Consider the following 14,119-nt stretch of genomic DNA (forward strand, 5'->3'; position numbering starts at 1 on the left):
AAACAAAATGACTTTGACCAGCATGTCAGGCAAAACAACCAGCAAAGCACTGTCACTCGTGCTTTTTAAGGTAAAAAGCCCTTTATAGAGTTCTCTGAAGAATAGTGGGGCTGCTGTGCAGATTTTTATGAAGATGTTTGCTCAAGCTTAGGGGAAAGCAAGGAAAGAATTAATGCACTCAGCTGAAAAGTGACGTGAATGCTGTGATTGGTGTTGGAGCTGGCATCTTACTGAGGAAGTTACTGGCAGAAAATAGCTACACGTTCCAGTGGCACCTCAAAAACAAGCACCTTAGGCTTTACCCAGCTGAGAAGGGAGTCAAGAGCAAGGATGCAGAGTTTTAACTATTTTTAATCAATATAAAATACTCTGTGTAAAAACAGTCAGAGCCATGCTGCAATTAACTTCTTTCAGCATGGAAAAGATAGCTATGGAGCCACCTGACAGTTCTTGGATGAAGGCCTGTGGAAGGACTAAGGGCATTAGATACCTAACACCACAAAGGGGATACAATTAAGCCAGGAGGCATCTACAACCGCTCCATTCAAGACCCAAGGTCAACACAAATTGTGGTGAAAGCACACGCACACATGCACACAGAATTCTTCCCACTCGAAGAGCAATGTAAGACCACTGCATGCTGCATTACTCGAGCACAGATGGAAGCCACTGGTACAGAGATTGCCAGCTGTCTTGGTAACAGCCAGTTAACTGACATGCTTACTATCAAGTTTCCATACCAGAGGAGTACACAGCACAATAAGGCAGACTTAAAACTTGAAACAATAAAAAAGTAGCGTTATTTAATTCTTGTTCTTTACAACCTCCATCTTCTTTCCCGAAACACATGTAAAAATAAGGAGATAAGGAGATAAGTTCACAATGGACAGTTTCAGAAACAAACTTCACTTCACCTGGGATCTGTAAAGCAGTGCAAAAGCAAGCACAACGGTTTGACTTGAAACCAGTTCTCAATAACAAAGAGTGAATACAGATAATGTAAGCTACATTAAAATAGTTAGAGTTCACATTACATGACTGGCTGGCCCAATTCAGTTTTTTCTGTCATGACTTGTAAAACAACAGTAGTAAGGAACAGCACAAAGGCTTTTTCTTAATAAATTTTAATGTTAAGACCAGTTTGTCTAGATAAAAACACAGTTACAAGAACCACACTACTGCAAATTCTGCATGATGCACAGTAGTGCTTGCAATATTTGAGCGGCAAGACGAACTGTTTATGAAAGATACGTCAAAAAAAGAATCTTGGCGTAAGTAAGAATGTACGTTACCAGTGAATTTAATCTTGTGAAAATATATCTGTCCCACAATGTACACCACTGTGAATAGTCAAATGCAGCATTTATGCACATAAAAATATACAGGGCGAATACTCAATTTAGCATTTAGTCAACAACAGTGAATGAGAGAAATATTTCGGTTATTTTTCTGATTTCATTTCACTGGAAATTTCCTAATAACCACTCCAAAGGGTAATATTTGTGGTTCAAAACCATCAGGACAACAGTAATTTCATAAAATAGTAGTTTCTGACTTTCTGATAGTGACAGCCCAATCCTCCGGCCAGTAGATTCATATGTATTTGGCTTGTGCTCACTGCCTTAGAACATGGGGGTCCAGACACCAAAAAGTGCACTACCACCATCACAGCCTGGACCACATTAGGTCAAAACATGCCAGATCAGAGATGCAACATCAATAAATGGAGATGACAATCTCAGAGCAGCTGCCAGATTCTCAAGTATTAATTATATACACATATGGTTAAGTACAGAATACTGAAGGACAGTGTACCGAGTAGCAAGTTAAATGTTCCATCAATTTTCTGATTACTGCAATGGATACTCACATTTCCCCCATTTAATCTAGGAAAGATACTGCAATCTAAGCATGTGATTTGATGCTATTTAAAGCTTTGTGATACTGTTATGTATTTTCTTTAAAATATCTACATAAAAAACCCCCAAACATTACCGCAAAAGAACCCTATCTACATATAGAAATAATACAGACTTGGTTTGGTGGCTCTTGTTTGACTGCGTCCATGCAAAGAAACCTGCTAATGTTTCGTTGCTTGTTTAATAGCATATGGATTTCCCTGCCCAACAGGCAATAAATGGTGTGTGATCAATCAATTCCTCACTACTATTCCCATAAAAATTCACAGTAACCAATTCTGAAAGAAAGATTTTCTTGTTGTTGTGGGTCTCTCTTTTTTAAGTAATTGTGCAATATAAAATTCGTACTACAATTTGCAGCTTTGGTAACTTACAGAAAAAAAGATTTCAAGCTCTCTAATTAAGGACCAGGTCAGAATGTTGCTTACACGATGCTCTTTGTTTCTGTGCAAACACATCAGATAAGGTTCACCTCTCCTCTTGAGATCCTGAAAAATTCTACTATTGATAAGAAATTGGCTATAATTTAAGTTGTGAACCTATCTAATTTTCCTTGGTACCTTTAAATGCCTCCATCACCTAGCCTTAGTAAGTTTACTGTTTCAGTTCAGGAAATCCTGATTCCCAAAGCCAACCCCGCACCCCCAACCAAACAGAAAAACCCAGCTGAGCTTCAACAAGTACATTTGAATTCTCAGAAGAGGAAATATTTTCTTGATTTAACATCAACTGTACAATATTACAAACTCAGACACATGAAAAACAATCAGGCAATAGAAAATGTACAACAGCTTTGGTGTTATACAAAATAATAAAAAAGACTTGACAGCAAGATACATAGTTCATTATGTTCTCACCACAGCCACTTCATTGCTGACTGTAAGACAGTTATTTACTTCTGATATTCTCCGTGTGGCCTTTCCACTCATGAAAAATCATACTAGATTACTACAATAAGAACTGTTATGAACACCATAAAGTAATCTCCAGATTTTATAAAAACATCTTGCCTCTTCGCACTATTGCTTTGTGGCACACTGTCAACAGAACAGCAGTCCAAAATAAAGTGACAACTAGATTTAATAAATTAATATACTTTTTTAAAGATGTACAATGCACATTCTTTTTAATCCAAGGTTTTAGGGTGTCAGGATGCTTCTATTTACACATATACAGACCTCAGACAGCATTGATAACATCAGAAAATGCAGATAAGGAAGAGAGCCTTAACTGCTTTCTGGATGCTATTAACAGAAGCCAAAACTCTGCTGAGAGTAGTATTGGGAGAGATATCCAAAGACTGAAGAAAAGTCTATGAAAAAAGGACATGTAAAGGCAAAGGGAAAGTCAAGATGTTTAATATGACCATCTATTCTTGCGAAGACTGAGGTGGAGTTGTTGACGTGCCTTGTTTACCAGACTTCCGTTCGTAATTCACAAGTCGTTGCCCAACAAGGTACCTGGGATTATAGTAAAAAACAGTGAGAATGGAACAGAAGTTCATGTGATTCTTTAATGCAAATCTGCTCTCACTCCTTTGCTGCAGAAGTAGGTTTCTCAGTTCAGTGAAAGTTATTCTACAAGGTGATCCCTCCCACCTTAATGGTCTTCAACCATCCTCATCTTTTTTCACAACATTCAGGCATTTCGTAACAGAATACGGACATTACAGGTTTGTGTTCACAGCCTTAACTTCAGTAGTCATACAATTCAGATAATAAGCTGAATAAAGATATGAAATATAAATAGTGTGTTTGCATTATATACCCAGCCCTTTTGCTTGATGATACTTTTAAGAGCATTTTTGCAGTGTCTGAGCCACTGCCACTTGACCAACAACTCAGATATATAACCAAATGAGAGTGCTAATAAGGTTCTAAGTTCAAAAAAGAATCTGCCACGGATGCAGAACATGCATCAGGTAAGAGTAGGAGAAGCTCAGCTCATATATCAAATGAAAAAAACCCCTAGTTGAAAAAATTAAATATTGAAAAGGAAGGACTTGTACTGCATCTCAATCTTTCTTAAAGGGAGATAAAATATCCTAATGCCCCTCCACGTCAAGCCTAAGGGCTGCAAGATTCCTTTATTTAAATTCGGTTTCAACATCTCACCAGCTTGGCAGTTTTCCTACCTTACACATTATTCCTTACTTCCTCTATGTCATTGTTCCACGCTCCTACTTTTTGCCATCTAAATTCCTTTCCACACTTCCATTTGTATCCTGGTTCTACATGTAGAAGAGCAATATACACCTAGGGACTCTTCCCCTGAAACCTGCTGTTTCATTTAGAAACTTTTTCACCACCGCTCCTTTTCTCACGGTACCGAACAACCATCATGTCTCTTTTGTACATTTCAAAATGTCACAAAAACTTGTATGTGCTTTTGAGATTTGTTACAGGAAAGATTTAACTAAGTGTATTTCTAAACCATCGATCTCTACTGGCTAACATGACTACACTTGCTTACTTCCTGAAAGGAGATCATTAACTTAAGTTGTACAAACTCCTTGTCTACATAATATGTTAATTTCATATCAAAGTAATTTTCACTTAGATATATTTTCACAGCTTTGTGTACTGTTTACATGGCTTATTTAGACAAGAAAGCAACTTGTAACATTATTTTAAGTTGCAAATCAATACACATACTGCCTGAAAGATATTAACGATTAGCTCAAAACCCACTTGTAAATATAAATACCAGCTATGCATACCACAGTAGGCCAAATTCTGCAGAACGTGTTAAGAAGGCAGGTGGCAAACAGGATATACATCAGCTGATCAAATAAGAGGTGCTAAAGTATAAAGTGATCTACTGAGAGTAGAATGTTCTTTAACAGGTTAATTGGACTAACAAGTAGAAAGAATCAGAAAAACAGTTATGCAGAAAAGGTTGGAGAAATGGTTTTGTAAGCAGCAGATTGAGAAATTATTTTACTTCCAGGTATGTCATAAATTATTACATTCACTTGTCCTTCGAGACTACAGAGGGGGAGACAAACAAGCAATCAGCTTCATTTGTGGTAAAAAGCATTCAGGTTAGATATAGGGGGGTGGAGAGTCTTCTCTCTATAAAGACAGTCTATCCCTGTGCTTCCCTGAACCACAGATAAAACATTTGCCAAGAACAGTTTAGGTCTGCTTCAGAGGGTCATTTGTCTAGAAAGTTTCTTAAATTCCCTTTTAGACCAAAGTATCTACAATACCCGAGTTTAAGCTGAAGGTATCACAATTTAAAGTGGAAAAATTAAAAACCCCACATGTATATACTCACTTGTCATTTTTAATATGTTCATAAAGGCGCTTGAACTGGCGGACTTGGAAGGACAGAATTCCCATCAAAACCACCACCATAAGCAGAAAAGGATAAATCCGTCGCTGAACTAGGTTTTGCATTTCAGCAGTAACTCCTACAAAACAGGACACAACCCTCACATAATCTAACACTGAAGTAACACACACATTTCTGCTTCTGTACCTGCTTCTATACTTCTTGTTATGCTGTAACTTTATAAGGGCTGTGAAATAAATAACACATCCATTGATCTCAGAGATCCAATGTGACAGCTGCTCTTCTTTTTCATCTGAAGCGTTAAAGCTGAAAGTTTTCCATTAACACAATGAAAATCCACACTAAAAAAAATTGGGCTTATCAGCCCGTCTTGCTTATTGACTTCTATATACCTTGTATCAGAAAAAAAGTTGACACTATAGAAATCTGCATTCAAGTTTGAGGTTGACAGATAAAATGGGACTTCTTGAACATCTTGTTAGTGTCAGAAGTAACTAGCTATAAAGACAACTGTTGACGAAAAAGCACATCTACCTGCTTCTAATAAAATTATTTCCCTCAATTATGAGGAGGTAGGAAAGTCTGAAAAAATAAACTATATTTACAATTTATATTTTATTTTACTACTGAAAACCTCAAAACAAACCCAATATTTTTATCTGTTCCTTTAGAATCTGACAAGTCAGAAAAGTTGTGTTCAGCTCAGTATAACTCTTAAAGGGAGACTAAAATCAAAGGTTGATTGTTCAAAGAAATGAATTAATCATCCCCTTCCCAGACTAGCTAGGTAGCTACGTTTCTGCTGCTAGATCTTATGCAGTCCTATACTCTTGATGTATTGTGCACTTGGTTTATTAAAATGCCAGTCAGAATAATGTATTGCATTTCTTAAAACCCCCCAAACTTTTAGGATGACACAGCAATCCTTAAGCATTCACACTTACTGGGAGAATAGGTGGGTGTTTTTTTTGTTAATAACATGGGGCTTCAAGTTATATTTCCACAGGTATATTTATATTACTCTAAAGCATCAGATGATAAAAAGATATTCTGAATGTATACATACCTAATAAAGGTACAACGCCAGAAGCTATGATGTACGGTACACACAGGGAAAGTAACAGAACAGAGATTACGGGTGCTGCCAGTTTACGGATTATGAAGTGTAAATCAATGTTGCGAATCCCATTTGCATATACCTAAGAAGAACAAGTTAGAAGTAGAATAGAACAATAAAGCAAGCCACACTTTTGCACTAACATTAATAATTACGAGGTTACACTATTCTCCTTGAGAGGAAAGGGGCGTTCCCAACCTGAAAACCATGACGGCCACAGTTGAAGAAGGAAAGACTCTGTGCCAATCTACATCATGTGGATTCCAGGAAATCAGTTAAATAGTGCCCAGGAGAGCAACTTAATCTGGAAGTGTGTTGTGATTTGGTTGCAGGAGTGCAAGAGACCAGCTGAAAGACCATTAAATAGATGGTTTTGTGGGTGACCTGGGATCACTTTGTGCTGTTACCTTGCTGAAAGAGGATCCTGTGTGTTCTAATAGACCAAATCTATTAAACTTGGTAACACAGGCAGAAAAAGGATCTTATTTTGTGCTTGGTTGGCGTACCAGAGCCTCTACGTGTGCAGTCTGTGTCTGAAGACTGGGCCTCCATAATTCGAGGAGCTAAGGTCTCAACATGACTTGACTGATCATGGGCAAAGACAGATTTCAAATGGCTACCGCCTACAGCTAGACGATGGCTCTGCCCCACAGCCTCAGGATGGCTCAGGAGAATGTGTGTGTATGACAAACAGGCCCAGGGAGAGCATTCAAAATAGAAGGAAGAGCCATGGTATGCATCAAAAGGTACTCACAGAACTAATCCCACATTTCTCCTGTGTGACACCTGAAGTGATCAGTAAATGGCTTAACAGCCAAGACTATGTGCTAGAAAGGCACCTTTTGTACAGAGGTCAGGACATGCACCGTACCCATTACATATAGGGCAGGGCTGAAAAGTTACTTTCTGACAAGCAATTGAGATACTTCATTGAGACGACAACTGAAGAACTTAAAGGTTATAATCAAGAAAAAAACTTCTGTCAAAGACAGCAACTCAGAACTGCTCACAGAAACTGTTCTGTCTTGCTTAATAATTGAAGGGGAATGGAAATGCTGTCTTTCATGTGGCTCATCTATGAACAGCTCTGGAGACGGCAGAAATTCTCTATTTGGACACGTGAATTCATCTGAAGAAATAATGATGTTTCTTACTTTAATAGAAACCTGATTAAATTCCATATACCCATATATGCATTTTCTTGATTTTTGGACTTCTGAGGTTTATTTTTGTTTTATCATTAGGTGTACCTTAATGGATTAGGCTATACAGTTTAAAAGGATTCTACAAGACTAGTTGAGTTTTACTCAATTACTCAAATTACTCCATTACTTGCTTTCTGATTTACACAGTCAAAAAAACATTCAAAGTGTATTATACAGTTAATTTACATGAACAATTTTTTCCTACCTGTTCAATAACAGTTTTCAGCCACCACTGGGGACCCATCAGTGTAATGGCAGCAATAATTTTGGCATGCAGAACTCCAAGAGCCCAGTCCTAATTTTAAAAAATAGACCATTATCATTAACATATTTTTAAATAGTTTGACAGGCAAAAGCTTTTAGAGCAACTTGTTAATATTACTTATAAGCGAAAAGATAATTACTTTTCTTTTTACATGGGACACTGTTTACAGGAGGTGATAACATCTGGAAACGCCTAACAAAAAGAGAACGCTCTCAAGTTTAACTGACATCTGTAAAATACTCAACTCCTTGGAGCCAGGAAAATCAGCTACTACTATTAAACCAAAGGCAAATACAGAATAAAGGCATTACACTTACTTAAAGCAACAGACTAACATTCTGGCACAAGCTAACATTTACTTAGAAATAAGTTATTTTGATTCCTTTAAAAAAAAGGAGAGAAACAAGATACTAAGATGCTCACATAAGTCAGGAAAAAAAGATTTTTTTCTTTTAAATTGTAGTTATTTGCAAAACCCAACCTGATGTGAGAAAATCTAAACAAAGCAAAGCAATGCTCCTCACAAAAGAATGTTATCCTGTTTACAGGAAAATTTATGCTTTAACATATACCACAATTATCATGGCATGGAATTAAAAGAACACAATATAACTACAGGCAGTAAACACTGCACGTCATGAGTCTGTCCTTTCTGGATTACATACATTTATAAGAGATTCTTCAATAAAAACCACCAAAAATAGAATGCCAAGTGTAGGTTGACAAGGCAGAATAAACAGCTACAGAACTGGTAAGACTTAAGACATCATAGGTAAATTAACTTTCTTAAACTGCTGGGGCAATATATTTTCTTTAACCAATTATTTAAAAATACGTCTTTTGTTCATGTGTATTACCCCAGATAAGTTTTTAAATTTTTTAACCTATTACAAAAACAAGTAAGTGTTAAAGTTGCTTTGTGTTTGCTCAAGCATGTAACCTTTATGTAACTCCATGCTCTTTTGTGAGTAATGGAAATTATTCTCAATTTCAGTAGCTCCTTATTAATTTAGAACAAGTCTCTAATCTGATATTTTGAGGAAGCTCTGCCACATGAAAATAAAATCTTTCAGTATATTTAATGATGAACTTTTAAAGAACTAACATTCAAAAATTAAGAATTTTTAGAATCCCTAGCATTACGGTTTCTTTCCAAAACTGTTTGGAAACCATGATCATCTACCACTGCAGTCACATGATGTCCTGACATACTAGTCATTTACTTAGACACCTCCAAAGTATACTAGTATTATACAATAATGGAATATTTAAATTAGCAGTCAAATTCTTCTTTGTATTGTGGCTTTCAAACATTTGGATACTGAAAGTAAATGAAAGCTTGTTTGTGGACAGCTTAGAAAATCACTATCCCTGAACACTTTCTCATTATTTAGTAATATGCATTCTAAATCTTTTGAACTATGGTTCCCTCAGTTCGGGTTTCTTTGAGTTAGAAGTTCTGTCATAATTCAGTCTAGGTGATGCACTATGTGATTGTCACTCAATCCACTGTACCTTCATTTCTTCCACCGACTTGCAGGAAAAAAGTTTGCACTCCCTTAACCTGTGAGACTTGACTAAAAGAAAAACAGAACACTACTACCACAAAATCTTGTATTAATGATTTGACATTTCAACCTAAAACCAGAATGATCCTAAAGCATATCAAAAATTCATTCATAGTGTGTATCATTGTTGAATTAAAACCTTGTATGGATAAAAAGATCAACTGAACCTCTTGCTGCCTAACTGGAGGCATAAAGCTTTCAGAAAAGGTCAGACAGAATGTGTAAGTCCGTGCATACATACAGCTATACTAACTTCTGTACACAGCTTTACAATTGTGCTACAGAAAAGAAGTGTCTATCTGATCACTAAAATGCAAAGATCCTCTGATGTCATCCAACAAAGTTCAGCTTTTCATACTTAAAATCCCTAAGCACATCCTTCTGGTTTAAATAATCCTCACAGCCAGACCAGCTGTCTTTTCTCTGCCACACAGAAACATAGGAAATGCTCTGAAGCACTAAATCAACATGAAACAAGAACTCCCATACCCCTCCCTTCTAAGTAATGTATCGAAAGCAGAATAAGAATGGCAGCAACTGACCTGCCAGGGATAGAAGAGAGGTGTTTGATCCAAAGGAACTCTCAAAGGTGCAACGATGACCAGTTCAAACAGAAGACCGAGCAGAAGTGGAACCACACCAGCTAGCAGTATAGCCACTATTAAAGTCTTCATTATCTAAAAAAACCCAAACACATTCATTGGATGTCTTTATCAGAGGACTCTTTGTTTGAACTTCAAAATGTAACTTAAACTACACAAACAGAGAGAGCTGGACAAAAAAAACCACCCCTATACAGACCTTTAATTCATACATACATACCCCTAGAAATGATTTTTATTACATATGTAGTTTTGCAATGTGAGTTTTCAAGATTGGGTCCTACTCCATGCCCCCTCCAGAAAAAGGCATGACTGGGCCTACTGGTGTCCACGTGGTTTTAAACCATAAAAATCACCTTTGACTGTTATCAGTAGGGAATACTATCCAGAGGCACTTCATTACGTTGAGTATTCTTCTGTGTTGGAAAATTGGAGAAGAATCTTTCCAAAACTGATTTTTTCTCCACTGAAAACCAAACCTTAAAAACTCAACTCATTATGGAATATTTCTGACTTAAAAATGAAAGACTTAGATTACCATGCTTGAATCTTTCTTTATTCTAGAATTAGCTTAATTTACATGCATCATCCAAAAATTAGATACAAAACTAGTTTGACTTAATTAACATGATCAAGAGAGAAGGGACAAAGGACAAGTAGAGCATTACATTTTAGCTCTGAATTTTCTTAAAGAAACTTAAGATTTCCTAAACGAAAATGATGGATGAGATGCTTGGGAAACAGGGTAGTACATGAAATACATACTTATACCGCTCTTCTGTCTGTAATAGTCCAATAAACACACGAGCATGTCCATCAGAAGATGCCATTTATGTTCGAATGTTTAAAATTACTATACTTAGGCAAGAAATCTACTACAGAAATCCTCTAAACTGAAACCGCGATAAAAAGGTGGGTTCTAAATTCATTGCCATGGTAAGAATCTGAACTCCCAGTAATAAAAAAGGATATTTTCTTTAAAATTATTAATCCGAGTAACACAAAGATCTGACAAATCAAAGATCTTTCTGAAAATATGCATCAAGCTTCTTTGTAGAGACACATTCTTCATCATCTATCAGCTTTCCTAGCTTTTTTATTTGATAATGTCAAGTTGCTAATTGAGTAATATTTAATCTTCCAGGTGTACATGAAAACATAAATGTATTTGAGCACACATGACATATGGGTAATATAATGCAACATAGTCACTTTTAAAAGAAAACAGAAAAACGTACGCATATATATAAACATATAAGCGCAAACTTATTTACACTGATTGCTTAACATTGTGCTAAATGGCTTACGGAGATAGTTACCCTATGCAATGGGAACTTAAGCTGCAAAAGTTTCAAAATGGTCTGAACATGAAGTGTACGTTACAGAGTAAAACCTGCCAGCAAAACTGAAACAGCACGTTTTGTTAGCTACTTTTTTGATAAGTCAGTGAACGTTCTCAAGACTCACCATGAGAGACCACTCTTTGACCTTCTGAAAAATCACTCTACGACCCTGCGGCATCCAGGCGACCAGCACTGTCACTGCTCGGATAGTTAGCCAACAGACGTAAAGACCACAAGCAGCTGTGTACAGTTCATGGATTTTGGCAGTCCCCGTCCAAAATGACATTAACCATCGGCCAGCAAATACTGAAAACACAAACACTGTTAAATAGAGTAATTCTTTTGGATGTATTAAGAAAGGATGCCTATTAAAAAACACTTATCAATTTTATTGTTAAATATCAATGCACAGATAATACTCAGCATAAAACAGCATTTTGGTACTATACCCCTAAGGCACGAAGGTGTGAAGCACTACGTAAATACTTAAATAGATGATGCCAAACATACATGTAGAGGGCTTTTTTCCCCTAAAATTTCATTACACCAGCAATGTGAACTGAACTACAGCAAAACAAAGCACTGAATACTGTACTATGCAGAGCCTAAACACTAATCTTAAGAACTCCAAAGGCAATAATGGATTAGTGCATAAGCTTGAACTTAAATCTTATGAGCTATGTTTGGGTTACTTCACTGCCTCATCATTTTTTAAGACTTACTGATGGGTCTTCTGAAGCTCTCTGACAAGAACATGAGACTCATTTGCTCCATTTCATTTTTTAATAGTGTTTCTATTCACTTATATTATAGTGGAATTATTTTTGTACTACTATTAAAACCATCACAAAATTCATAACTCTGATCACAACAGATTGCCTTTACAAGGAGGTAAAAATGATGTGGCGCTACAGTAGCCAGGTTATAAAATTCAAACAAGTTTACATGTCTTAGTTTGTTCCAAATTATTAAGAGAAACCTACAAAGCGCTTTTGATTCGGTTAAAGTACTTATTCATACATATTTGGGAAGCGGCACGTATATCACTTCAAAGTCTCCTAGTGACCTGTCATGATGACACCTTCAGAATATTTAATTAAAGAAGATACTGTAGAAGACCTAGTAACAACCTATACATTTTCCTTCTCTAAATGGTAACGCAGGTGCAAGACTATCAGTTCTCTTTTTCTCTCAATGCTACTGTAGAGGTTGTCTCAGTACTTGGAGACCTGCCCTTAAAAGTATTCTACAACAAAACAAAGGAAATTGCAATCTCTGTCATTTAAATACAGGTATTATCTCTATCATTTAGATTTTAGACTGCTAAAATTTGATGATGTACCATTAAAAATGAGAGAAATTTCCACGTTTACTCATTTTAAAACCATTGTTTAAAGTTAAAAGATCTGTTACTGTTGAGCATGGCAACATGATGAGTTGTTTTTAATGGCAGTTTTATAATAATAGACTTACCTGGTAAGGTAAGGCAGATAAGACTAGCAATCAGTAATGTTATGCACATGAAAACAATCAAAAGAAATATCTGAAAGATGGAAAAAAGAGAAACAGTTTAAGAAAGTTACTTAACCAAAGCCAAAAAAACCAAAAATATGTACCATCTTAGAAAGGCGACTAAACTAGAACGTTCAAATACCAACTGAGGTTTCACTGCATAAATAAGTGATAAGAAACCTATCCACAGTACATGCAGCACACCCACAGTATCGTGTATTTCTTTTCAAAGAGTTCATATCAGTTTTCACAACAGTAAAAACGAACATTTGAATGACTGAAGTTCTTTGTTATGTTACATTAAAAAAATAATTTCTATTTCTGCACTGACCAACACAACAATTCTCAGTTAACCCTGAAAGGTTTCTAGCTCTGTATGCCAGATAAGCAAGTCAGTGGTTTTATAAGGAAAACCTTGCTGCGAAAGTTCTTCCACATGCCCTCAGGTTTATGTGACCAACAGCTGACAGCAAAGCTGGTGGCTCCTTAGTCAGGTTTACATCTTGTCAGAGATTTCTCATGTACTTGCTTGACTTCTTTAAATATTTGAATGTCTAAAGCACCACGTGCTATGAAGTTCTGCTTCACTAATCAAAGCCACACAACAAGCAAGCCTACTATGGGAAAACGAACACCTTATCATAACAGACTTCTAAGAGAAAATTACAGTGGAGAATGTGTTACAGATTTAAGACTTTTGGAGACAATGCAGATCAGCCTCATCTCTAGGTTAGGATCTTCAGCACTGCTTAAAGGAAGGAAAATCTTGTGATTCTGCAGACACTAGCTTGCGTGAAAAGGGATGATTCCACAATGCCCTGTTACTTGCCAGGTGACAGCCACATACCCTTTTTTCACAGAATACTCTCTTTAGGGTTGGGTATCCCAAACACAGAAAGAAGAAAGCCAAAGTAGCTGATATCTGGACTGTAGGCAAAAAAACCCCAAACACCTTTCTCAATGGTGAGGAACAGATGGTGTGACTTTCTTGGGACCAATAGTTACTTGGGGAACGCTGGGGAAAAGTCAGTCCGTGTGGGAACAAACAACACATGAAGAACTAAAGCTTACATGAAGCTTTCAGACGCCATAAATGGCTGCTTCTTGGATCAGTGAGCAAGAGAATGTGCAAGAGGAAGAGCAACTATTGACTTGGACCAAAACAACGCACAGGCAGCGAGTCATTCATATCACAGAAGCAGCACTGACAGTGACTGCAATATACTCAGACTCAAAGATGTTGCAAGGACAGCCCTCCTCTCTCCAAAATCCACCACAAAATATTATTTCA

At 36.7% G+C, this 14,119-nt stretch overlaps 1 protein-coding gene across 4 annotated transcripts in view; it reads right to left on the reverse strand.

The window, feature by feature from the left end:
- Positions 1-777: 777 nt before the first annotated feature.
- Positions 778-14,119, reverse strand: part of MARCHF6 (membrane associated ring-CH-type finger 6) — a 55,504-nt gene continuing 42,162 nt past the window's right edge. For 2 of the 4 annotated variants that reach the window (XM_075084285.1, XM_075084284.1), the window contains exons 20-26: positions 12,790-12,859; positions 11,441-11,622; positions 9,914-10,048; positions 7,744-7,833; positions 6,283-6,415; positions 5,199-5,334; positions 778-3,379 (exon numbers count right to left, since the gene is read on the reverse strand). In XM_075084285.1, coding sequence (XP_074940386.1) covers positions 3,289-3,379; positions 5,199-5,334; positions 6,283-6,415; positions 7,744-7,833; positions 9,914-10,048; positions 11,441-11,622; positions 12,790-12,859 — 837 coding nt within the window. In that variant the 3' untranslated portion in view covers positions 778-3,288. Of the gene's footprint in view, positions 3,380-5,198; positions 5,335-6,282; positions 6,416-7,743; positions 7,834-9,913; positions 10,049-11,440; positions 11,638-12,789; positions 12,860-14,119 lie in introns of all 4 variants that reach the window. The other 2 variants (XM_075084283.1, XM_075084282.1) reach the window with 1 other exon arrangement.

This window comes from Phalacrocorax aristotelis, chromosome 2 (genome assembly GCF_949628215.1).
Source record: "Phalacrocorax aristotelis chromosome 2, bGulAri2.1, whole genome shotgun sequence".
NCBI lineage: Eukaryota > Metazoa > Chordata > Aves > Suliformes > Phalacrocoracidae > Phalacrocorax > Phalacrocorax aristotelis.